At 42.9% G+C, this 27064-nt stretch overlaps 1 protein-coding gene across 2 annotated transcripts in view; it reads left to right on the forward strand.

Annotated features, from left to right (window-relative positions):
• The first annotated feature begins 5024 nt into the window (after positions 1 to 5024).
• Positions 5025 to 27064, forward strand: part of LOC143275873 (eEF1A lysine and N-terminal methyltransferase-like) — a 30174-nt gene continuing 8134 nt past the window's right edge. Inside the window, exons 1-11 of one of the 2 annotated variants that reach the window (XM_076580174.1) lie at positions 5025 to 5134; positions 7106 to 7214; positions 8717 to 8942; positions 9829 to 10037; positions 13365 to 13488; positions 14484 to 14602; positions 16920 to 17054; positions 18827 to 19013; positions 20608 to 20797; positions 23920 to 24051; positions 25785 to 25861. In XM_076580174.1, coding sequence (XP_076436289.1) covers positions 7123 to 7214; positions 8717 to 8942; positions 9829 to 10037; positions 13365 to 13488; positions 14484 to 14602; positions 16920 to 17054; positions 18827 to 19013; positions 20608 to 20797; positions 23920 to 24051; positions 25785 to 25861 — 1491 coding nt within the window. In that variant the 5' untranslated portion in view covers positions 5025 to 5134; positions 7106 to 7122. Of the gene's footprint in view, positions 5135 to 7100; positions 7215 to 8716; positions 8943 to 9828; positions 10038 to 13364; positions 13489 to 14483; positions 14603 to 16919; positions 17055 to 18826; positions 19014 to 20607; positions 20798 to 23919; positions 24052 to 25784; positions 25862 to 27064 lie in introns of both variants that reach the window. The other variant, XM_076580173.1, reaches the window with a different exon arrangement.

Raw genomic sequence — 27064 nt, forward strand, 5'->3', positions numbered from 1 at the left:
TGTTTTTTTTTAATTCACTCAGTGGACATGGAAAAAAAAAACCCAACAAATGATTACTTTATATTCAAACTTAGTTCACACATGGTTTTTGTCTGTTTGTTTATTTTTTACATATTTTTTTTTTATTCACTCTGTGCACAAGAAGAAAGTGCCTTATGACAGCATGTATACAACTGAACATATGTCACACAAAGCTCTTTTTTTTTTCTCTCTCTCTCTCTCTCTTTTTATGGGAGAGATGAGAGAGTGGGAGAGGAGGGTAGGGAACCATTCAAACTCTGTAGATATAGTCCTTGGTAGTGTTTCTCGTACAAATATAAATACAAATCTAGCTCTTTTAATGTTGGAAGGCTTGTATTTCAGGTTCGAAAGCCCCCCCCCCCACCCTTACCCCCATCCCCACCCACCCCACCCCTCCCCTCCCCCTTTGTGTGTGTGTGTGTGAGTGTGTTTGGGAGAGGGGTGTGTGTGTGTGTGTGTGTGTGTTTGTTTGTTTTTTTCTTTTTGTTTGTTTGTTTGTGTTTTTAATACTCTCTTATCAACTTGTTTGGGCCAATTTTTTTTTCTTTTTTTTTTCTTTTTTTTTACAGGTGAAATCTGCTTGGAAAGATCTTGTATGAATATCTAAGTAGCTGTATCTTGATAAAACGAATGGTTGGATATATGAATGAATGGAGTGAAACAGCGGATTGTTTAAATCCATAAAATGAGTACCTGATATATCTGATGATAATGAAAAAAAAAATATATATATATATATGTTTCTCTCAAATAAATTTGGTTTTATTTTCTATTGATTTTTGTACTCCATGTCATGAGGTCTTCATTGTCTCCACAATGCAGCTCCGCCTTTTTACTCTTTTTTTTTTCTTTTTTTCTTTTTTTTTCCTATGAAACTTGGATTTTTTTTCTGCTGAATTTTGTTAGGAACGACGTACCCTTTCGTGGCTATGGGTTCTTTTGCATGCTCCAAGCCAAACACGTGCAGCACACAGGACCTCCTCTGTTTATCGTCTCATCCGAATGACTTTGTGAAGGTGATCAGCGACTTTGTGTGCGGATGCTGATGAGAAATCTGTTTTTGAGGCGACACAGGGTGAATGAATGCTGTTGATACTCTGGTGGCTGATGCTCAATTGATACATGTACACACACTTTATATAAATATATGTAATGCATGTGCGTGTGCATAATGTATGCATGTGTTTATGAGGTGTATTGATGCAAACTCGGCCAGACATCTGTTTGAGAGTGTGAATGATGAACAAGAGAAATAAAGTAATCTTTTGCAGCTTCTGTTTCTCTGTGTGTATGTGTGTGTCTGTCTGTCTGGCTTGCTGGCTGGCTGGCTGGAAGTCTGGAGGGGCTTTTCCTTAACCTCACAATGAACCAGTATCTTCTTCTTCTTCTTCTTCTTCTTCTTTCTTAACTCTATAAAGAATCACTGGGACGCCACATAATGAGAACCGTTCACCAGATTCCACCAGGTCTGTCAGTTGTGTTTCAAAGCCTTGGTCTCTGCAAACGGTGTTCCTGTCCTTGGCATAGTTTCTGCAGTCTTTTTCTTCACGATGCCGCCTGTCTTGACGGGCACAATAGCCAAGTGGTTAATGTGTTGGACTTTCAATATGAGGGTCCCGGGTTGGAATCTCGGTAATGGTGCCTGGTGGTTAAAGGGTGTTATTTCTTTGGGGCTTTTTTTCCCCTACCGAAGTTGATTTTTCTACAGAATTTAGTCAGGGACAATGTGCCCTTTTGTTGCCATCAGTTCATTTACATGCACTAAGTGCATGTTACACACGGACCTTGTTTTATCGTCTCATCCGAATGACTAGTATCAAGACCAGGTCTGGTGGAAGGGGGAGAGAATACTGGTGTGGGATTCAAACCTGTGCACTCAGATTTTCTTGCTTCCTAGGGGGACGTGCTGCACCTCTTGGTCACCTCTATGGTAGGTTCATTGGGTGGACTGCTGGTGGAGAGGTGTGATGGCAGACATCATCATGTCCTTCCATGGGGAGGGGGCGGGGTGCTAGAACTATGTTATGGTGGCTGTACGACACTGCCATCGCCATTGACTACTTCTTCTTCTTCTGTGTTCGTGGGCTGCAACTCCTACATTCACTCATATATACACGAGTGGGCTTTTACGTGTATGACCGTTTTTACCCCGCCATGTAGGCAGCCATACTCTGCTTTCAGGGGTGTGCATGCTGGGTATGTACTTGTTTCCATAACCCACCAAACGCTGACATGGATTACAGGATCTTTAACATGGGTATTTGATCTTTTGCTTGCGTATACACACGAAGGGGGTTCAGGCACTAGCAGGTCTGCACATATGTTGACCTGGGAGATCGGAAAAATCTCCACCCTTTACCCACCAGGCGCCGTCACCGAGATTCGAACCCAAGACCGTCAGATTGAAAGTCCAATGCTTTAAACATTCGGCTATTGCTCCCGTCATCGCTGTTGACGAGTGTTGTGGTTTGTTAGAGTGCGCGGTGCAGCCCAACGTCTCCATCTTCAGCACTCGGGGTTTCTGTCAGGGTTACCTCACCCTTAGCTAATGGCCCAAAGACCTGTGGGAGATTGTTTCTCCAAAGATCCCACCTCGCAGCTAGAGGTTACAGTGTGCCTCAGTCTTGATCGCATGACTGATGAACCCGTTGCAGGACACATCGTGTATTTTAGTGAGTGCAAATGTGCCATCTGCTGCCCCACCCCATCCTGAAAGGAACATCGCTAGTTGGTTCGGGACCACGAATATCGAAGCTAACCCTCATACCTGGGTGCTGTCCCCCTACCCGCCATCTGAGGCTTAGGATGGTCGTCCCGCTACAGAGTTTGTAGTCAGTAGCCTGTCCCCGGAGAACTATGTGATGAAGCTCAACCATTGCATGGTGCGGACATGGCTGAGCCCACCACACCAGCCGACGATCAGCACGCACACTTTGAGTTTGACACCTTCTAGAAACTGAAACTGACACTGACGACGTAATTGAACTGATGACATCACGATGTCGCTCCGTCATGCAGACGTTACACTGACTCTGGGTCATCCTTTTCAAAGAACAAAGCATTCACAGGCAGATAGCAACCAGCTTGGGGAGATTATGTTTAACACTTGCTTCAGTGCATAGTCTAAAAATGGATCTTATTGCCGGGTCTGAGTGGAATGCAGTGGTGGCAGGGTGATGTGAACATCTTCTTTTGGGAGCTTTTAATAGTACAGTGATTTCATTTATGTAGCGCCTTTCCACGTAAAGCATGCTCCGCAGTTGAGCTGAACAATGTAAAAGCCAATGTGTAAAGCATACATTTAAATACTAAAATTACAATTAACTTCTAAACATAATCCAGCAAAGCCAACAAACAAAAATTTATGTACACCCACCTAGCCCTGATCTGAATCTGAAACGTTTTGTTTTTGTTTTCTTTCTTTTACCCATTAAACTTCAAGTAGGAAAGCGGTAATCTTTTAAGGTTTTTTTGTTTTTTTGTTTTTTTAAAGATTATCATGTTTTGTGTGTGTGTGTGTGTGCGCGCGCGCGCGTGTGTGCATGTATAAGTGCCAGTGTGTAAACGTTTGTGTGTGTGTCACACTAAAGTGTTTGTGTGTGCGTGCGTGAGTGCACACACACACACACACACACACACACATACACATGTACGCGCAATCACACACACACACACACACACACACACACACACACACACACACACAATCAGTAAAAACATATTCCACTTGGAAAAGCTGTTTGGAAAGGAAAATAACGATGCAATGAAATACGAAGCAGACAAGGGAAATAATCCAAAAAAAACTCATGATTACACCTAGTCATATGTAGTTGTTCCCCTTCCACCGTTTGGCTAATGCGAGACAACGAGGAGTTTTTATAGAGGAATTATCGGTTAATTTAGACGGGCGCCATAGCCGAATGGTTAAAGCATTGGACTTTCGATCTGAGGGTCCCGGGTTCGAATCACGGTGACGGCGCCTGGTGGGTAAAGGGTGGATATTTTTACGATCTCCCAGGTCAACATATGTGCAGACCTGCCAGTGCCTGAACCCCCTTCGTGTGCATACGCAAGCATAAGATCAAATACGCACGTTAAAGATCCATGTCAGCGTTCGGTGGGTTATGGAAACAAGAACATACCCAGCATGCACACCCCCGAAAGCGGAGTATGGCTGCCTACATGGCGGGGTAAAAACGGTCATACACGTAAAAAGCCCACTCGCGTATATACGAGTGAACGTGGGAGTTGAAGCCCACGAACGCAGAAGAAGAAGAGAAGAAGATCGGTTAACGATCTGTCTTTTCTCCACCCAGATCCAACCCTGCCTCCTTAAAAAAAAAAAAAAAAGAATTTTAGAAAAACCCATTTCTTTTTCGCATTGTGTCGTCTTTTCCATGTCTCCTTCTCTTCGCCGTGTACGTGTACGTGTGTGGAGACTGGATGGTGGGGGGACTGAACGAGGGGCGGCGGGGTGGGGAGGTGCATGATGTATGTGTGGTGGGTGAAGTGTGGGTGTGGGTGGGTGGCCAGGGTGGGAGACGGTCAGACTTCTTTTCTGTTCCAATCACTCTACTTTCTTTTTCTTCTTCTTCTTCTTCTTCTTCTTCTTCTTCTTCTTTTCCATTCCTTTCCTTATTCCTGTCTTTCTTTCTATCAATCTTGTTTATTCCCTTCCTTTCGCGGTCTGCATCTACAGGCAATTTTCTGGCAGTTAACAAACCAAACAACAACAACAACAATAACAACATTAAATAAATAACTTAATTAATTAATCAATTAATCAGTGATGATGCTGAAGATAATAAGGATAATAAGAATAATGATGATGATGATGATGATGATGATGATAAAGCTAATTCAAGGTAAAGGCCATAGCCTTTTACGGCCATTGGGGCAGTGTCAAGGACTCTGCTTAGGAAGTCAAGTACCCAGCAGATACTGCAACGACGCCGTCTTTTCAGCAGCAGTTATGTAAAAAGATAATATTCCAAGGGAGTTTACTCTCACGCACCTTGTGTTAGAAAGTTGCACATGGTGTGTGGTGTGTAGTTTGTTGAATTTTGTTATATTGGGCAACAGAGGAAAGGAAAAAGTCCTCGATCAAATTCGGGTTGGTAATGTTCTTTGGGTTTTTCACAACTGTCCCCTCGCCCACTGTTATTTCTGTTAGTGCGTCGCACCACCCTGTTGCTTGACTTGAACGTTGGGTTATGTTGTTGGTCAGCGTATTTGCCTAGCAGGTGTCGTGTAACGTATGAATTTGTCCGAACGCATTGGCACCTCCTTGAAATCCTGTTGAACTGTTCTGGTGGTGGTACATTCAGTTCTTTTTCGGGAACGAAACAGCAAAAATGTGTGGGTGAGAGAGAGAGAGAGAGAGAGAGTGATAGAGAGAGAGAGTGGGTGTGTTAGTGTGTGAGAGAGTGTGAGTTAAGAAGGAAGAGTGAAAGGCCACTCGCTGTTTCATCACATGTTAAGATTTGTTATAATCTTACCCTTTCTGGCTGCCATGGCAGTCCTCAGGGTAGAACCGGCAGTAAATCTTGACTTGCACATCCCAGGCCAATCAATCCTTTATCAAAATGCAAGAGACACATTTCTTAATTGCAAGAGCGCTTGCATGCTAGTGGGGTGAAGGTGAGGAATACATGCACAATGATACTAATGCGAGGTGGGAGGTAGATTTTATGCTTACCTCACAGCAAATTTGCTCTGAAGGCCACCTATGTTTATCTCACGAGAACCTAATCACTCTTGCCTCGAGGTCGAGAAAAGAAATGCACCATCCTAATCCTAGCGTGTCTCATGAAAACCTTGCCTAACTAACGTGTAGGAAACACACCTCTGCTTTTGGAGAAATCTGGCCAGTGGACTTCCCACTTAAATACATTACCAATCCATTGAACTCCATATTGAACTGCATGTGATGATGTACTCATGTAGTCAAGCCTTTCCAGTTTCCTACTCATTTGAGACTGATTGTGGTCTGCTGCAGAGAAAATCTTTCAAATGAGCAACCTATTACTAGTTACAGGTGATATCCACCTCTGTAAATTACAGCCTGTAATGGGTGAGTGGTTTGGAGGGTAAGGATGTGGGGGAATGCCAGAACATGGTAAAGCTTAAAGGCCTTCAAGAAACTGAGGATTGTCAGGGAATGGTGTCTTATTAATTGAACACTGTTAACCCCTTGACTGCCATAAACCTATTGCATATGTGCATAGTGACAGCACTGATGATGTCATCAGAAAAAGGGAAATAGCTCTGGAAGGCAGAAAATTCACAGTTTGTCCAGAGTGGTATATCTCCAGACCATTTTCTCAGTTTTAGGCTTATTGTTTTGGATAATGTTTTATGACCTGAAACACCACTTTCTACTGTTTTCCCCCTGGCTACTGAAGGGGTTAATGTCTATTTCCAATTCTTAATTTGGCATGTCAAATCGGAATGTTTTCCTCTTTTCTTTTCTTTTTTTCTTTTTTTTTCTTCTTTTTTTTTCCGGCAGATATGGTGTACCATATATTTATATGGATCAACTGCATGCTTTCACACTTCCTTTAACCTGAAACTTCTGTTTAGTAAACTTACAAGGCTATCATTTTGTGTGTATACTTGCAGACCTGAGAACATGATGAGATAGATGATCAAAAGATTTAAATGATCATTATTCATTGTGTTTTTCCTTACCAAGCTATGGAACAGGAAAGTATGTGTCCATTTTGTTCTTTTCTTGTCAAGAACTCTTCAGGAAATGACCAAAAATGCACACTTTATTCTGCCTCAGTAACAATAACAGTCAACAACAATGTACAGCAATGAGCAATGCTTCTAAATTCAAATCAGTAGTTAATGACCTGATCTGTCTAAAATGAAATTGCTCTTAATAGAATTATATCTGGTATGTAGCTGTCAGAATTGTCTGATACACACACGCACGCACGCACGCACGCACACACACACACACACACACACACACACACACACACACACACATATATATATATATATATAATATTTATATATATATATACTTTTATAACAAAGTTGAAAGTCAGTTGTTTGATTTTTCTGTTCAGTTCAGATCATCTCTGTGTGGCCATGAACCTGCTACCCAGGAGTCACACGGAATTCACCTCTCCAGAATACTGGGACTCATTCTTCAAGAAACGTGGTCGTAAGGCCTTTGAATGGTATGGAGTAGTTAGTACAATGCTGATATTGAAATGTAGTGCAGTCTGTGTTCTTCTAGTTCCAACTTCTGTTGTCAGTTTTCACTTTATGAAACAACAGTTTAGTGAGGTGGATTTAGTTTGTTTGCTGTGTCAGTATGACTTTGAGAGAGGGGTAGCTGTAAGTTTAGAATGGGTGTGGGTGCCAGCTGTCTTGTGTACAGAAAATTGCAAACTCTCGTTGATTGTTGTGTAATTATTCATCATAACACTGCCATTGAGTTGCTTTTCATGGCCAGTAAAAGCTGTTTTTGTTTGTTTTGTTGTTGTTGTTGTTGTTGGGTTTTGTTGTTGTTGCTGTGTTTTTTGTTGTTGCTGTGTTTTTTGTTGTTTTTGGTGTTGTTGTTGCTGTTTTTTTTCAAAATAGTTCAAGTCTCATTAGTATTGCCCCCTGACACACATAAACCATGATCCTTGCCCAGCTGAATTACAATAGCTCCATGGGCTGGTCACCCACGTCTCTGGCTTTCCCTCTCTTGTTTTGGAGCTTCTTGCCTGCCGCATGCCAGCACATGTTTTACAGAGTTTACTGCAGTTTTCTGGCTCTAAGTTATTGAACTGGTGTAAGGCAGTTTTTTTCTTATTCTTTTCTTTCTTTCTGGATTCATAGGCTGCAATTTCCATGTTCACCCACATGCAGCTACCAGTGGATTTTTATGTGTTTGATCATTTTTGCCTGCCATTAACTTAATCATAAGGCAGTTACACTTCATTCTGGGGATGTACCTGAACAGCAGAATCATGTTTCCATAACCCACCAAATGCAGACATGGACTGCGGGGTCTTTGATTGTAATGTATGTTTGATCTTCTGCATGTGTTTGGATTTACATATGAGGGGCATTGGTTAAGTCATCAGCTGACCTGAACACTTGTCATATGTTGACCTGGAAGATCGGAAAAATCTGCACCATTTTAACCCACCATGTGCTGGTACTGGGATCGAATCTAGAACCCTGGGATTGGAACTTCAAAGCTTTAGCCATTCAGCTACCGCGTTTGTTGCTGTACGGAGGCGATCACTGTCTTTCAGTTTCTGGCTGAGTCACCTAATATAGTTATAATCTGATTGTATTGTATTGCATTGTATCACTCCTTTCTCACAACAGATTTGTGTGAAATTTGGGCTGCTCTCCCCAGGGAGAGAGCATCACTACAATGAGAGTGCCTTTTTTTTCTAGAATTTTTTTTAGAATTTTGCCAGGGACAACTCTTTTGTTGCCATGGGTTCTTTTACGTGCAATAAGTTTATGCTACACACAGGACCTTGGTTCCATCCAGACCACCACCACTCAAGGTCTAGTTGAGGGAAAGAGAACACTGGTGAGTGTGGGATTCGAACCATTGTGCTCAGATTCTCCAGTTTCCTTGGCAGATGCATAGCCACTCGGCCAACACTCCACATTTCAGTTTAATTTTGACATCCATCCACACAGCTGGGATTTCCCCTGTTTCAACATTCAGGTACGGAGAATACAACAACTTGTGCGGCATTCTGCACAAGTACATCAAGCCAGCGGACAAGGTGTTGATGGTGGGGTGCGGGAACTCGCGACTCAGCGAAGACATGTACGATGTGGGTTACCACGGCATCGTCAACATTGACGTCAGTGACATCGTCATCCGACAGATGACAGAGCGCAACAGGAAGAGGGAGGAGATGAGCTTTGTCAAGATGGACGTTACTCAGGTTTGGAGTGAGGATGTCATTAATGCTGATGTTATCTCTGACAAAAGGCCAAGCCTTCGATAGGTCACATGTGATATTTGCTGATTTGAAAACAAGAACAAAATTGAAAAACCATGAGAAAGGTGAAGGGGGGGGAGTGGGGGGGGGGGTTACTGCTGATTACAGGTATCCTTCTTTTTTTCTTCTTTTTTTTCTTTTGCTCGCCATCTGAAGAGAGTTTGTCAAACCAAACAGATCAGCATTTCATTGTTGTTTAACAATCACAATGTAGATGTGGATCAAAGTTTCAAAATGTTCCTGTCTTCTTCTTGACTTCTCATCTTCAATAAATCATTTACAAACACTCCATACAGAAACTGATTTTTGGTAGTCTGTTCTACTTCTAGGGTCTTTTTCTTTCTTATTGCTATTTGACTCTGCATTTAGATGCTGCATAAGCTGATCCACATGGACAACTGACTCAGAATCAGGGTATACTCTGTCAGCACACATAAGCCAAAAATAATGGTGATGATGATGATGACAAATACAACATATTTTATGACTAATCAGCTGATTCTTCTGCTGATAATGTTGATGACTCTACCAAAGGTTTATAATTCCACCTAAAATTACCTAAGAAAAAGAAGTGTTGTGCCATGTCAGTAATACAAATTATCCAAATTTTTAAGTAATAATGTATCCCTTGTAACATCGAATCAGTAGAAGTAGTCAGGACTCTTTTTGAATTTAATGAGATTCATATTATGTTTATGAAAAAGAAAAAAAAATCAGCCCATAAAATAGACCTTTGTGTGGTTTACAGAACAGATAATGAGTTGTTTTCATTTGACGTTGATAAAGATACTGTTATATAACGATAGCCTAACAGTATTTCTGATTACAGATGTCGTATGAGGAAGGGACCTTCTCTGTGGCTGTCGACAAGGGAACTCTGGACGCTTTGGCTGTGGACCAAGAGGAAGCAACCCTGGCGACTGTGAACGCCATGTTCAGAGAGGTCTCCAGGGTGCTGCGCCTTGGTGGACGATACATCATTATCTCCCTTCTTCAGGAGCAGGTTATTCAGGCTCTTGTGAAACATTTTGCAGAGACGTGAGTGTCACTTTATATCGATAACATTTTACTAGTGAGTGTGTCTGTATGTGGTACAGGACCCACCTTGTCTGGTTTTTGTTCAAATACAATTACAGACATAACGACGTTTGCATGTTATTGATGCAGGTGATGCTTCTGATTTCTGTTATTTTCATCTTTTAGGTGCTCTGAGTCCATTGCTATCAGGTGGGCAAATTTCGCCTGAGGCACTGTTCGTGTAGTCAGAGTTTGATATAAGGTTCACTTTCTCATGAAGAGCATTCTTTGCATGCTGGACATTTTATAACAAGGCTTGGTGTAGATTTTTAAGTTGGTTTTTGTGGTGTGTGGTTTTTTTTAGATAAATGATCTTGTTAAAATTTCATTTCACTACACATACTTTACCGTGACCCACTAGTGTAGACTCCAGCAGGGAGTCCGATTCCTGTCCTGTGCAGACTACTATCCGCCTATGCGGAGAAAATGAAAGTAGCTACAGCTGATAACCTCCCGGAAGTAGGTTACCTCCCCTCTGTATCCCTGACTAGCTTCCTCTTTTTCCGGCAGCCATCTTGACTCCTGATCCTGTGCTCTTCTATTGGTTAAGTTTTTACGTATTTCTGTCTGTCTGTCGATTCTTTGACTCTCATGTTTTGTATCTGACGAAGACTGGTATCAGGTCACAAACTTACTTAGCTCGTTTGGGCAGTCGAGCTAAAATTATAGCGCAGTCACAATCGTAAGGGCCCTCTACCTGTGCATCATTACTGAGGAAGCATCACAAAGGAAGCAACACACTCTTGTCCTTTTGATATAAGACGGGTATGAAAGATGTCTTGAACAATATTCATGTGATAGTCAATCATGTCAGACTATGACCATAAGAACAACAGGGGAGGCAACTTCTGCCCCCCGAGTATCTGAGCTAGAAATTGATTATAGTGGAGATTGTCTTGCCTAAGTTTTATCCCGGCCAAGAAGGTTTGTGGATTGTCAGTGTTGGGATGGTACCCATAGGCCAACTGCCCCCCAAGGCTGCAGTACTTAACCCCTAGGCTGCCTATATGACGAGATAACTCGTCATGGCAAGCATGTACGCTTCGCTGCCACAATGACGAGATAACTCATCATCGAAATATTCTGACTTTTCCCTGCTTTGCGTTCAGTTCGTTGACAAAAATGCTGGTAGCTTTAGCTTGGGAAATCTTTCAGGATTCTATTCATAGCTAGAAACCCCATCTACGTCATGAGGCAGACCTTTATTTGAACGTTTTGGTTGGGTTACTGTCCCAGTGTTTGCCTGGCTCCTCTCCTCGCTCGCTCAGCAAAATGTCGGACTGACGCTGTGTTCAAGACATGCGATCGTAGTGAACTAAATCAACCAAGATTTCTTTCTTTTGCTGATGCTCAGAAAGAATTGAAGCGTAAACTCAAAGAAGACAATGATGAACATTTTTTGGACGATTTGATAGAAAATAAAGGGAGCAATCAAGAAAGTGGCCAAGATACGACTATCAGTGAGTGATGCTGGCTGTGCAAACCTTAGCAGACGACAGAACATGACCGAATTATTACCAGGACAGTGTGAGCGATTTTCTTGCACTCAGCCAACGCGGTCTGATGAGAACTGGATAAAGTGACCATGCGGGAGGGGTGAAGAGGAGGGGGGTGGAGACTGAGGGGGCGTGGCCTCTCATCCACATTATCACTTGGAGAAGTCACAATGCATTGTATATCTATCTCTTTTTAATTTTTTTTAATTGTGGTTGTTCTAGTATGATTTTGTGTATGCAGATATCCATTTGTTTAGAAAATATGATATTTTAGTGCAAATTACCTGACTAATGTTAGTAATGAACAAGTTGAAAATGTGACAGAAAAAAAAAAACCCACTGATTTCAAAACAATAGCATACATGCCACTAAAAATATATAAAATGGGAAAACATCATGTGTTTTGTGTTCTTTATTCATTTACCTTTCAGAAAATATATACTTTTTTATGGGTCTTTCTCCAATAACAAAGAGCACAGAATTTTTTGAAAATTTATACCCGTTTTTTTGTGGAAAAAACCCTGGCAAATAGATTTCACTTAAATCTTATTTTCCTGGCAGCGAAAGGGTTAAAAGCCAGTGCTATCTTGCCTCCTTGTTTGAGAGTCATAGCCCTTCACAACAGACTGAGCTGTAAATGAATTCCCATTGCAGCGGAGAAACCATTGACCGTACAGCTCTCACTTTGCGTTTGGACCAAATGTAAAGCTTTTGTCAAATTCTGATATATGCTGTGTATTATATTATCACATATATGTCAAATTATAGAACTGACCAGAGTGTACAGTATTACTGTAAAATTTGGTATTGCTCCTAATGAGTTCCACGATTAGCTATTGATAATCTTTTTTGTATATTTTTGACTTTGACGTGTTGCTAGGTGTTACCATGTTTCTGATTTACCGTAGGGTATTGAATTTTGGGCTTGGGGTTTTGTGGAAGGTTGCAGAACAGTTAACATGCTCATCTACCAACACAGTGTCCACGACAGCGTAGGTTTGAACCCCAGTCTTGCCCTTTCTCCTAGATTTGTCTTCAAAATCAAACTGAGCATCTAGTCATTTATTAGATGAGATGATAAACCAAGGTCCTGTATGCAGCACGCTCTTTCTGCACTGAAAAAGAACTCTTGGCAACGTTAAGCATTGTCCTCCGGCAAAATTCTGTTGAAGGAATCCTCTCAGATAGGTACACAAATATATATATGCATGCACTCAAGGCCTGACAAAACGCATTGGGTTATGCTGCTGGTCAGGCATCTGCCTAGCATGATGTGGTGTAGCGGATATGGATTTGTCCTAATGCTGTGACAGTTCCTTGAGGAACTGAAGCTAGGCATAGGACAGACCGTTGACGACAGACCGTATTTGTATTTGTATTTCTCTTTTTGCCACAACAGATTTCTTTCTGTGAAATTCGGGCTGCTCTCCCCAGGGAGAGGCGTGTGGCTACACTGACAGCACCACCCTTTTTTCTTTTTCTTTTTTGTGCCTGTGATTTTATTTGTTTTCTTATCGAAGTGTTGTTTTCTGTAGAATTTTGTCAGGGGCAACCTTTTGTCGCCGTGGGTTCTTTTACGTGTGCTAAATGCATGCTGCACACAGGACCTGAGTTTATCGTCTCATCCAAATGACTAGCGTCCAGACCACCACTCAAGGTCTAGTGGAGGGGAAGAAAACACTGGCAAGTGCCGATGTGATTCATTGGAACCAGTGCGCTCAGATTCTCTCGCTTCCTTGGTGCATGCGTTGCCTCTAGGTTAACACTCCGCTCCACTTCTCATGGGTTGTAGATCCTGGCCCATCCGGATTCACCGCGTGGACATGGAGAAAGGGGACGGAGACGATGGGGAGTTCAGCCTACCTGTGTTCGCTGTGGTGCTCACCAAGTTCAAGGCCTTGCCCAACATGAAACAGGTGAGAGACTCAACGGCGGACTCACTGTCCAGTCAGTCAGTCTCTGAGTCAGTCAGACTCAGACTCAGGAGACCGGGCATGCTGTTTTGCAAATGACCCCAAGTTTGTAAAGTGCTTAGAGCTTGGTCTCCGACCGAGGATAGACGCTATATAAGTATCCATATTCATTCATTCATTCATTCATTCATACTCACCTTGTCAAGGGAAGTAAATCAGTGAGTGTAAACACAGATTGGTTGATCATCTCCCTTACTGTGTGAAACAAATCTCTCTCTGACTCATATTGCACACATTTCCAGTACAATATCTGATTTAAAATAATCACACATAACTGACACGTACATTCATATGCATACAGTAAGTAAGTCCAGCCACTATGTAAGGCTGTGTAACTATGACTATGTTGCAGATTGTGGATGTGGTAAACAGATGAATAAGGCGAGTGTTGCAGATTGTAGATGTGATGAACAGATGAATAAGATGGATGTTGCAGATGGTGGAAGTGATGAATAAACAGATGAATAAGACAGATGTTGCAGATTGTGGGGGTGATAAACAGATGAATAAGGCGAATGTTGCAGATGAGGTGACAAACAGGAATGAAATGGATGTTGCAGATCGTGGAAGTGATGAATAAACAGATGAATAAGATGGATGCTGCAGATTGTGGACGTGGTAAACAGATGACAGACAGATGTTGCAGATCATGGAGGTCATAAACAGATGACTAAGGTGCATTCACAGATCATGGAGGTGATAAAACAGATGAATAAGATGGATACTGCAGATGGTACAGGTGATAAACAGATGAGTAAGACGGATGTTCAAAATAAGACGGATGTTCCCAAGATAGCCTCCGCCCTTTGCCTCTTCCTTGTCTTCAGTTTTAGAGTTATACATGCACCTGAACGACTGGTGCGAAAGCGCTTTGATTTGTCTCTGCACAAGATTCGGCGCTATACAAATACTGTTGTTATTTCATTATGATGCTGCAGATCGTGGAGGTGTGCAGCGGAGAGGACAGCCCCCAGAGACTGGAGTCCAGTGACCACCTGCTGACCACAGTGAAGGAGATGCAGTACTACGGCCTGGTCAGGCAACAGCTGGCACACAGGTGAGTGACCACTGTCACTTTTTTTTCTTTTTTTTCTTTTTTTTTCTTTTTTTGACTCACTTGTGTAAACAATGTGAGTCTATGTTTTAACCCGGTGTTTGGTTGTCTGTGTGTGTATTTGTCTGTGTGTCAGTGGAAAACTTTAACATTGACATTTTCTCTGCAAATACTTTGTCAGTTGACACCAAATTTGGCATAAAAATAGGAAAAATTCAGTTCTTTCCAGTCATCTTGTTTAAAACAATATTGCACCTCTGGGATGGGCACAAAAAAATTTAAAAAAGAAGCCTAATTATATGCAAACTGCATTTACTGTTATATTTATATTTTTGGTATTCTCTAAACTTGGCACTTTGACCTCTTATTCTGACACAACAACAAGAGCAGTCATTATTATCATTTTTTGTTCAAACAGGAACTTCTTTTGCTAAGCATGGAATTTTTATTTATTTTGCAAACGTTTTGGTGCAGATAGTAAAAAAAAGGGAAATTACTCTGTAATTAATGCTAGGGGACTTAATTTATCACAAGTGAGTCTTGAAGGCCTTGCCTTTCTTGTTTTGTTTTTTTTTCTGCCCAATCATCGGCACAGTTTCAGTGGCATTACTCCCTACGCCACTCATTCGCAAGTCTCCCATACACAGCCACACCCGGGTTCATCTGTCGCAGTCCCATTGCCGACAGTCAGTAGGGAACCATTGATGTTAGGTCGCCAGGAGGCCACACACCAGAGGAGACCCTGCACTGCTGTTGAGTCACTTTGGTGGTGTTCGGTAGTGCCTGTTCTGATTTAGCATACTTAGGACAGCGCCTACTAAGCCCCCTTCTGACAACAATACTGGCTTAGTCACTGCCATCACTTCCTCGTATTCTTAACCTGTTGAGCACCAGTGGCGTCTGTTTATGTATGTCCACTAAAATGCTTCACTGTTTGCCAATAACGATGTGCATACATCCGCTAGAATACTTCACTGTTTGCCAAGGGCGTGTGAGTGTGTGTGTGGTGTGTGTGTATGTATGAATGTATGTATATGTATATATGTGTCATGCCTGCAGCATTCATTATTGTTGTGTCATTACTGCAGCATTCATTATTGTTGTGTCATTACTGCAGCATTCATTATTGTTGTGTCACGCCTGCAGCATTCATTATTGTCGTGTCACGCCTGCAGCATTCATTATTGTCGTGTCATGCCTGCAGCATTCATTATTGTTGTGTCATGCCTGCAGCATTCATTATTGTTGTGTCATTACTGCAGCATTCATTATTGTTGTGTCACGCCTGCAGATTCATTATTGTTGTGTCACACCTGCAGAATTTGTTATTTTTGTGCCACGCCTGCAGCATTCGTTATTGTTGTGTCAAGCCTGCAGCATTCATTATTGTCGTGTCATTACTGCAGCATTCATTATTGTTGTGTCATGCCTGCAGCATTCATTATCGTTGTGTCACGCCTGCAGAATTCATTATTGTTGTGTCACGCCTGCAGAATTCGTTATTGTTGTGTCACGCCTGCAGCATTCATTATTGTTGTGTCACACCTGCAGCATTCATTATTGTTGTGTCATTACTGCAGCATTCATTATTGTTGTGTCACGCCTGCAGAATTCATTATTGTTGTGTCACGCCTGCAGAATTCGTTATTGTTGTGTCACGCCTGCAGATTCATTATTGTTGTGTCACACTATTATTGTTGTGTCATTACTGCAGCATTCATTATTGTTGTGTCACGCCTGCAGATTCATTATTGTTGTGTCACACCTGCAGCATTCATTATTGTTGTGTCATGCCTCCAGCATTCATTATTGTTGTGTCATGCCTGCAGCATTCATTATTGTTGTGTCACGCCTGCAGAATTCGTTATTGTTGTGTCACACCTGCATAATTCGTTATTGTTGTGTCACGCCTGCAGATTCATTATTGTTGTGTCATGCCTGCAGCATTCATTATCGTTGTGTGTCATACCTGCAGCATTCATTATCGTTGTGTGTCATACCTGCAGCATTCATTATTGTTGTGTGTCACGCCTGCAGCATTCATTATTGTTGTGTGTCATGCCTGCAGCATTCATTATCATTGTGTGTCATGCATGCAGCATTCATTATCGTTGTGTTATGCATTCATTATCATTGTGTGTCATACCTGCAGCATTCATTATTGTTGTGTCGTGCATTCATTATCGTTGTGTGTCATGCCTGCAGCATTCATTATCGTTGTGTGTCATACCTGCAGCATTCATTATTGTTGTGTTGTGCATTCATTATCGTTGTGTGTCATGCCTGCAGCATTCATTATCGTTGTGTGTCATGCCTGCAGCAAACCCCAGGCGGAGCAGCTGCAGATCAGCCTGTACAGCCACCTGGGGTCGTGTGCCCGCTACACCCTGTGGGTCGTCGACAGTGACAAACGGTGCAGCAACAAGTTCGCCATCTTCATCGTCCCTCAGGGCAGGTGAGAGGGGAGGGGATGAAGAGGGGAGGGGAAGGGGTGTGGAGCAGCTGTATCTATATGCTGCTGGTGTCGAGACTACTGTGAAATCCTGGCTCCATGGGTGCAGTAGGATTGTGAAATCCTGGCTCCATGGGTGCAGTAGGATTGTGAAATCCTGGCTCCATGGGTGTAATGGGATTGTGAAATCCTGGCTCCGTGGGTGCTATAGGATTGTGAAATCCTGGATCCATGGGTGTAATGGGATTGTGAAATCCTGGCTCCATGGGTGCAGTAGGATTGTGAAATCCTGGCTCCATGGGTGCACTAGGATTATGAAATCCTGGCTTCATGAGTGCAGTAGGATTGTGAAATCCTGGCTCTATGGCTGCAGTAGGATTGTGAAATCCTGGCTCTATGGGTGCTGTATGATTGTGAAATCCTGGCTCCATGGGTGCTGTAGGATTGTGAAATCCTGGCTCCATGGGTGTAATGGCATTGTGAAATCCTGGCTCCATGAGTGCAGTAGGATTGTGAAATCCTGGCTCCATGGGTGCAATAGGATTGTGAAATCCTGGCTCCATGGGTGTAATGGGATTGTGAAATCCTGGCTCCATGGGTGTAATAGGATTGTGAAATCCTGGCTCCATGGGTGTAATGGGATTGTGAAATCCTCACTGTATTGTTGCAGCAGGATTGTGAAATCCTTGGTCCATGGGTACAGTGGGATTTTGAATTTGTCTATTGGTACAGAAGGGTGCATGGGGATTTTGAAGTCCTCCATGGGTGTAGTAGGATTGTGTTGTTTTCTTTTTTTTTTACAGTATAGATGCAGTGGGATTTAGAAATCCTCACTCCATGGGTGTAATGCGATGCTAATTCCTCACTCCATGAGTGTAATGGGATGCTAAATCCTTGCTGCATGGATTTAATAGGATGCTAATTCCTCACTCCATGAGTGTAATGGGATGCTAAATCCTTGCTGCATGGATTTAATAGGATGCTAATTCCTTACTCCATGAGTGTAATGGGATGCTAAATCCTTGCTCCATGGATTTAATAGGATGCTAATTCCTCACTCCATGAGTGTAATGGGATGCTAAATCCTTGCTCCATGAATGTAACAGGATGCTAATTTTTTTCTCCATCACCACCACTAATGACAGTGACATCTATGACGATGATCATGACATTACCACCACTAATGATGGCGGCATTTAGAATGATAATCATGATATCACCACCACTAATGACAGTGACATCTATGATGATGATCATGACATTACCACCACTAATGATGGTGGGATTTAGAATGATAATCATGACATCACCACCACTAATGACAGTGACATCCAGAATGATAATTATGACATCGCCACCACTGACGATGGCTTCTAGAATGATGATCATGACATCACCACTAATGACAGTAACATCTAGAATGATAATCATGACTTCACCACCGCTAATGACGGTGACATCTAGAACGATAATCATCACATCACTACCACTAACCACAGTGACATCTAGAACGATGATCTTGACATCACTATGAACAACGAAGACATCTAGAACAATGATCATGACAACACCACCACTAATGACGGTGGCATCTAGAATGATGATCATGACATCGCCACTACTTACGACAAAAATATCTAGAATGATGATAATGACATCACCACCACAAACGACGAAGACATCTTCCAGAACGACAATGAGGATATCATATCAGCGCCACTAACGATGAATGACTTCACTTCTTCCTCCTCTACCTTCTCCTCCTTTTCTGACAGAGAGACGGAGTGGACGTTCTGCACAGACGCAGGGCGCTCATCGCTGAGCAGCAGCGCAGGGTTTGAGCGCCTGGTGGTGGTGGCGCTGAGTCGCGAGCACGAGTACAAGGACATGGAGTCCGTCAAGGCGGAGCTGTCCTGCAAAGTCATGGAGCTGGCGCCGTCCTCCTACAGAAAGGGGGTGCAGGTGATTTTATCTTCTTTTTTTTTCTCCTTCAATCGTGGGCTGCAACTCCCATGTTTACTCATATCCACGAGCGGGCTTTTATGTGTATGACCACCATCAAAAACGGAGCATGGCTGCATACATGGGAGGGTAAAAAAAAAAAAGTCATACATATAAAAGCCCACTCGTGTACGTAAGAGTGAACATGGGAGTTGAAGCCCACGAACAAAGAAGAAGGAGGATGTGTATGATCGTTTTTTACTCCCACCATGTAAGAGGGAGTGGGGTGATTGGAGGGGGGTGGGTGGGGTGCAGGTTATGATGATGATAACGATACCGATACTTTCTGTATGAGGATGGTGCCAGTTTCATGTCTTGATACCAAAACAAAAGTGAAATAAAGGCAGAAAAAAACTTTGCTAAAAAAAAATAGATAAATAAGTTTTTTAACCACCATAAAGCCAACATGGAAATCCTCATAATATGGAAATCCCAGACATGAAACACATGATGATGATGATGATAAGTGGAGTGATGGCCTAGAGGTAGCGCTTCCACTTTGGAAGCTAGAGAATCTGTGCGTACTGGTTCGAATCACAGCTCAGCCACCGATATTTTCTCCCCCTCCACCAGACCTTGAGTGGTGGTCTGGACGCTAGTCATTCGGATGAGACAATAAACCGAGGTCCCGTGTGCAGCATGCACTTAGTGCACATAAAAGAACCCATGGCAACAAAATGGTTGTTCCTGGCAAAATTCTGTAGAAAAATCCACTTTGATAGGAAAAACAAATAAAACTGCACGCAGGAAAAAATACCAAAAAATGGGTGGCGCTGTAGTGTAGCGACGCGCTCTCCCTGGGGAGAGCAGCCCGAATTTCACACAGAGAAATCTGTTGTGATAAAAAGAAATACAAATACAAATGATATTGATACTTACATAGCACCTGTCTCCAAACTCTAAGCACATTACAAACACGGAGTCATTTGTACAACAGGCTGCCTACCTTAGTAAAGCCCATCAACAGCTGCCATCGGGCGTACATCATTCGTTTCCTATGTCATTCAGTTGGGTTTCAGTCATGCACATTCGCACACACTCGCACAGACGTGTAGCATTCTCTGTGTGTGACCATTTTGGTTATCTACCCCGCCATGTAGGCAGCCATACTCTGTTTTCCAGGGTGTGCATGCTGGGTCGGTTGTTGTTTCCATAACCCACCAAACACTGGCATGGATAACAGGATCTTAACATGCATATTTGATATTCTGCATGTGTGTACACAAGAATTGAACATGTAAAAGAACCCAAATTAATAAAAGGATTGTCTCCGGCAAAATTCTGAAGAAAAATCCACCCTGATAGATACACTTGTAGTCAGAAAAAAATACCAAAGAAAGGGTGGCACTCTCACTGTAGTGATGCACTCTCCCCTGGGAAGTGCAGCTCAAATTTCACCCAATTTTTCTGTCCTGCATTCGTGGAAGAATTACTGTGTTAAACATATCTCTTTATTGATATTTTAGTTAAAAATAGAAAAGAGATTTTTTTTCCCCCTTTATTACTTTTGTGTTTCAGGCAATAAACTAAGTGAGTGATTGATTTGATTGGCCAGGTTCCGTTTCTCAGCATCGGAGAAGACATCGGCAGTCGCACGGTGCGCCACAGAGGTCACAGCGAACTGAGCGGAGATTACATCGTAGAAGACACAGATGGGGACGGGGGTCACATCTTCCGCCGCCTGATCTTTCTGACCAATCAGAACGTCGTACAGAGCGAGGTCCGCCTGTTGGGATCGTCGTCAGGTGAGGTTTCAGGTTCGGTGCCTCAGTAAGGAGGCGTCACTGCGTTGTAAAAATGGCATTAAAGGCAGCACTGACCTGAGTGTGGGGCAACAAACCTCTAGAAGTCACCAGAGGAGGTGGTGGAGGTCTGGAGTCAACCGGAGGGAGCGGAGGAAGTGGAGGAGGCGGCGGGTTGGCGTTGTTGAGAGGGCCAGGAGTAGAGGGCCCAGAGTGTCAGCAAATCGATTGCGATCGTGCCTTAATTTTAGCGCGATCACCCAATCGAGCTATATAATTATGTGACCTGGTTGGAGACATAATTTGACAAAAATCAAGAACACCAGAGAATCGACAGACAGACAGAAAATACAAAAAAAAACTTAGCCGTATGAAGAGCACAGGAACAGGAGTCATGATGGCTGCCGGAAAAAGAGGGCGCTAGTCAGGGGGGCAAAGGGGAGGTAACCTACTTCCGGGAGGTTATTGGCCGTAGCTACTTTCGATTTCTCCGCATAGGCGGATAGTAGTTTGCACAGGACAGGAACGTCAGACCCCTGCCGGAGTCTGCACTAGTGGGTCACGGTAAGTATGTTACTTAAACATAATTTTAGGTAGAAAATTTCCTTTACGTGACACCACAGATGCGCCCAACGTGCTTGTCAGGCCTTCAGGGCTTGCATGTGTACCTGTCACAATGGATTTCTTCTACAGAATTTTGCCAGGGGTTCGTTTTTCAGAGCGCCAGGTGCATGCTGCACACAGGACTTTGGTTTATAGTCTCGTCCAGATGGCTGGAGGCTCAGTTTGATTTTCCAGTCAAACTTGGGAGAACGGGCGAGACTGGGATTCAAACCCAGACCTTTGTGGACATTGTATGAGGCAGATAAACGTCTTATCCTTTCTCGCCATCTGCCTGTAAGGGAAGCAGTGCTGTGTAGTGTGCTGTTTAGGTTGGTAGCTCTGTATCAGTTCTCTGTCACTTTCTCTTCTGTCTTTTTTTCCATGTATACATTTTTTATACATAATCGTACATACACCCATACATATACGTATATCTGATAAGTATATAGATAGATAGATAGATAGATAGATAGATAGATAGATAGACAGACAGACAGACAGACAGACAGACAGACAGACAGACAGATAGATAGATAGATAGATAGCTCCTTTTTTATTTTCTTCTGTTTCAATTATGTTCTTAGATTAATGCCAATCTGCGTGGAATTCAGTAGAACGGAAGTTAACAAAAGCAAGTATACTTTTCAGTTTGGTGCCTGGTTTTTCAAAACTGACTAAATGCATTGAGGTTGGGTATTTCTTCTCTCATTCTGCATTTGTAAATATAGAATTTTGCAAAAAGTAAAATGAAGTCTTATATTCTCTGTCACTTTTTAACTTTCCCTTCATCCTTTCTCTCTCTCTCTCTCTCTCTCTCTCTCTCTCTTTGAGTGGGTAATGGTTTGATTTTGTTTGGTTTTTTTTTGTTTTTTATATTATTTAATTGTTACTGATAGAATTCTAAGTTGTTGGGTTTTTTTTTTTGTTGTTGTTTATTTTTTTTACATCATGTGTTTGGGGGTTATAGGAGATGCTTGGCACTTCCTTTGTCAGGGATGTATTGTATGGTATGGTATGGTATTGTGTGGCATTACGTTTTTGTCATAACAGATTTCTCTGTATGAAATTCAGTCTGTTCTCACCATGGAGAGCTTATTGCGGCAGTGGTGAGCAACCCATATTTTGTTTCTTTGTTCTGTCTCCAAGTGGTCATCCTTTTTCTTTTTTTTTTTTTTTTTTTTTTTTTTTTTTTTTTTTTTTTTTTGCTTGTTTTGGTTATGTTTTTGCTTCCTTTTTTTTTTCTTTTCTGGTTTTTGTGTTTATTTGTGTGTTTTTTTTATCTTTCTCTTATTTTTTTTACACTTTTTTGGTTGATTTCAATAGGTCAGCATTTCACAAAGCAGTGAACAGTATTTTATTATCAGCATGGGTGGGTGTTTTTTTTTAATGGAACTTTGCCAGGAACAATGCTGGGTATGTTCTTATTTCCATAACCCACCGAATGCTGACAGGGATTACGGGATTTCAAACATGCGCGTTTGATCTTCAGAAAGATCTCCACCCCTTTACCCACCAAGTCACCGTGACTGGGTTTTGATCCCAGATTGAAAGTCCAGTGCTTTAACTCACTCAGTACGGCCAGTCCTCTCTTCTCTTCTACACAGACCCCTCGGATGTCCAGTGGGTGTCTCAATGACCCAACCTTTAGCTTCCGTCGTCAGAATTGTGGTATTCTTTGTCAACATTCACCTCTTCAGTGTAAGAGCCTTCTGCTGGTAATATTTTGATGGTGGGTATTGGGGTGAAACGCTGTTAACGTCGTCTCTTTCGCCGTTCGCATGGAGAGAGTTAACCACTCAGCTGTTGTGCAGTGTCAGCTTCTTGTACTGACACAAGGAATTTTCAGAAGGTAATTAGTCAGAGGAAGAGCAGAGAATTGTTCAGAGGATGTAAGCACTGATAAGGTCAGAAAGATAGGTTTTGGTGGACAGTCCTTTTTTTTTTTTTTTTTTTTGCTGTCCCATCATCTGCACCGTTTCAGTGGCATTACTCCCACGCCGCTCATTTAGATTCCCCCATACACAGCCATACCCGGGTTCGTCCGTCGCAGTTCCAGCGTCGGCAGTTCACAGGGAACCATCAGTGTTAGGTCGACAGGAGGCCACACACCAGAGGAGACCCTGCACTGCTGCTGAGTCACTTCGGTGGGGACAGTCCTTTTTTTTTTTTTTGCTTGTTTGTTTGTTTGTTTTTCTAACTTTTCTTTTGCTTTTTTTTTTCTCCCTGCTGCCCCATCATTGATCTGCATCATTTCAGAGGCATTTCTCCCATGCCACTTGGAATATTCCAAGTCGTCTGTACACAGCCACACCTTGTTGCAGTCCCAGCATCAGCAGTCCACAAAGGAACCATCAGTGTTAGGTTGCCAGGATGCCACACACCAGAGGAGACCCCTGGTTTTTTTTTCTGACATTTTGTGTGTACCGTACAATTTTTTTTTTTTTTTTTTTTTTTAATAACACCAGCTAACCCATGGACGCTGACATGAGTATGGCATCGACAGCCTCTCTCTGACGTTTCAGGGAAGAAGAGGAAGCAGAAGAAGGGATCAGGGGGAAGGAAGTCTGGTGGCGGTCAGCTCATCGATCAGAGTTACCTGGCCTGTCAGCACCACCACGCCATGCTGGCCGGGCTGGCCTTCCTCCCGCCCCAAGGTGAGGGGGTGGGTGAGGAGGGAGGGAGGGGGGGGGGGAACACTCAGCTCATATCACAGATTGACGTCAGTTTACAGTTGTGTTTATTCATGAATGTGTTGGTGGAGGTTGACAGGTGAAGTGTGTTAACAGTGGCTTCAACAGGTGAAGTGTGTTAACAGTGACTTCAGCAGGTGAAGTGTGTTAACAGTGACTGAACAGTTGAAGTGTGTTAACAGTAGCTCAACAGGTGAAGTGTGTAGATTGTTACTACAGGTGAAGTGTGCATTAACAGTGACTTTACAGATAAAGCGTGTGTTAACAGTGTCTTTACATATGAAGTTTGTTGACAGTGACTTTACAGATGAAGTGTAGTGTGTTAACAGTGACTTTACATATGAAGTGTAGCGTGCTAACAGTGATTTCACAGATGGAGCATGTTAACAGTGACTTTACAGATGGATCATGTTAACAGTGACTTTACAGATGAAGTGTAGCGTGCTAACAGTGATTTCACAGATGGAGCATGTTAACAGTGACTTTACAGATGGAATGTGCTAAACATGATTTCAGACGGGCGCAATAGCCGAGTGGTTAAAGCGTTGGACTGTCAATCTGAGGGTCCCGGGTTCGAATCACGGTGACGGCGCCTGGTGGGTAAAGGGTGGAGATTTTTACAATCTCCCAGGTCAACATATGTGCAGACCTGCTAGTGCCTGAACCCCCTTCGTGTGTATATGCAAGCAGAAGATCAAATACGCACGTTAAAGATCCTGTAATCCATGTCAGCGTTCGGTGGGTTATGGAAACAAGAACATACCCAGCATGCACACCCCCAAAAACGGAGTATGGCTGCCTACATGGCAGGGTAAAAACGGTCATACACGTAAAAGCCCACTCGTGTGCATACGAGTGAATGCAGAAGAAGAAGAAGAAGAAGAAACATGATTTCACAGATGGAGCATGTTAACAGTGACTTTACAGATGAAGTATAGCGTGCTAACAGTGATTTCACAGATGGAGCATGTTAACAGTGACTTTACAGATGAAGTGTGCTAAACATGATTTCACAGATGGAGCATGTTAACAGTGACTTTACAGATAAGATTGCACCGGCTCTTAGTGCTGCAGCCATGGGGGCTAGTTGACCTTTGGGGACCATCCCAGTACCGACTGTCCTGAAGCCTTTTCGGCTGAGAGAGATGGGATGTAACTTGGGCAAGACACTCTCCACTTAAATCAAACTCCAGCCCAGATTGTCGAGACAGCAGCCAGTTCTGATGGTCACAGTCGGTCACAACTCTCATACACATATTTGTATTTATATTTGTATTTCTTTTTATCACAACAGATTTCTCTGTGTTAAATTCGGGCTGCTCTCCCCAGGGAGAGCGCGTCGCTACACTGTAGCGCCACCCATTTTTTTGTATTTTTTCCTGCGTGCAGTTTGATTTATTTTTCCTATCGAAGTGGATTTTTCTATAGACTTTTGCCAGGAATAACCCTTTTGTTGCTGTGGGTTCTTTTACGTGCGCTAAGTGCATGCTGCACACGGGACCTCGGTTTATTGTCTCATCCGAATGACTAGTGTCCAGACCACCACTCAAGGTCTAGTGGAGGGGGAGAAAATATCGGCGGCTGAGCCGTGATTCAAACCAGTGCGCTCAGATTCTCTCGCTTCCTAGGCGGACGCGTTACCTCTAGGCCATCACTCCGCTTATACATATACATACAGATGGATTGTGTGTTGACAGTGACAGAGCCGCAGGTACTGCTGGTGGGTTTGGGTGGAGGTCTTCTTGCTGCCTTCCTCAATCAGCACTTCCCTCAGGTGAGATACACTCACACATACAGACATACACATGCGCATGGGCACACACATGCACATGCAGACACACTCTTAGAGGCATACATCATGCACACACAAACATACACACAGACACACACACACACTCACACTCATGCTTCTCACACATACACAGACATACATCACACACACATGCACATGTGCACATACACAGCCACACACACACACACATGCAATGCACATGTAAATGTGTGCACACACACATGCACACAAACATAGAGAGAAAGAGACACACACAGACACACACACACACACACACACACACACACACACACACACACACATATGTAGAGTTCTGATTAACAGCAGCGTTTCTTTTTGTCCACTAGAGTTTTACAAAACATTAGACATACCATTTTATAAGGTGCATGGGTCAAAGCTGAGGGGAAAAAAAGGTATATGCTTGTGTTCAGTAAAACATGGTACAGTGTTCACTGAGCAGGTGTGTGATGGTCTGGAGGGTTCAGAATCATAGTGCTTCTTTCACCATGATTTGTTGGTGTCGTGCGTTCGTCTTCAGTTTAACGTCTTTCCACTTGAAGTAATATTAAACGACACAAAAAACAAAAAACAAAAAAAAACGTGGGGGTAGGGGTTGTGGGAGGGGGGTGGGGGGTAAAAGTGTGTGTATCTGTGGAGGGTGAATTGGGAGAGACAACGCTAGGGAAAATGGAAACGTTATAAACGCCAGCATCAAACAACTATAACAAATGTCCTATTGGACTACGCAGCAAACCTTCTGTTGTGCGTGCATGTGTGTGTGTGTGTGTGCGCGCGTGTGTGTGTGCGTGTTTGTGTGCGTGTGTGCATGCACGTGTGTGTTTGTGCGCGCATGTGTGTGTGTGTGTGTGTGTGTGTGTGCGCATGTGTGTTAGGGAATGTAGCTCACTGTTAAGATGCGGTATTTGTGATGCACTTCTTCGTGTTGTTTTGTTGTCGTTTTTTTTCTTCTTTTGAATCTGGGGGTGAGCTTATACACCAGTGTTTGGGTGGGTTGCTGTTTAGGCTTGCTAGATAAGAGTGAGGAGACAGCAGTGACACAAAAGTCTGTCACATTCACAAATAGTAAAGAGTGGTAACTCGCTCCATTACACAAGGTACACAACTTCAAGTCAGTGATGCTTACGCTACCGGTTCAGCTAGCACACAGGTAAATAAAAGGTACAT

Source organism: Babylonia areolata, chromosome 31, assembly GCF_041734735.1.
Source record: "Babylonia areolata isolate BAREFJ2019XMU chromosome 31, ASM4173473v1, whole genome shotgun sequence".
NCBI lineage: Eukaryota > Metazoa > Mollusca > Gastropoda > Neogastropoda > Buccinidae > Babylonia > Babylonia areolata.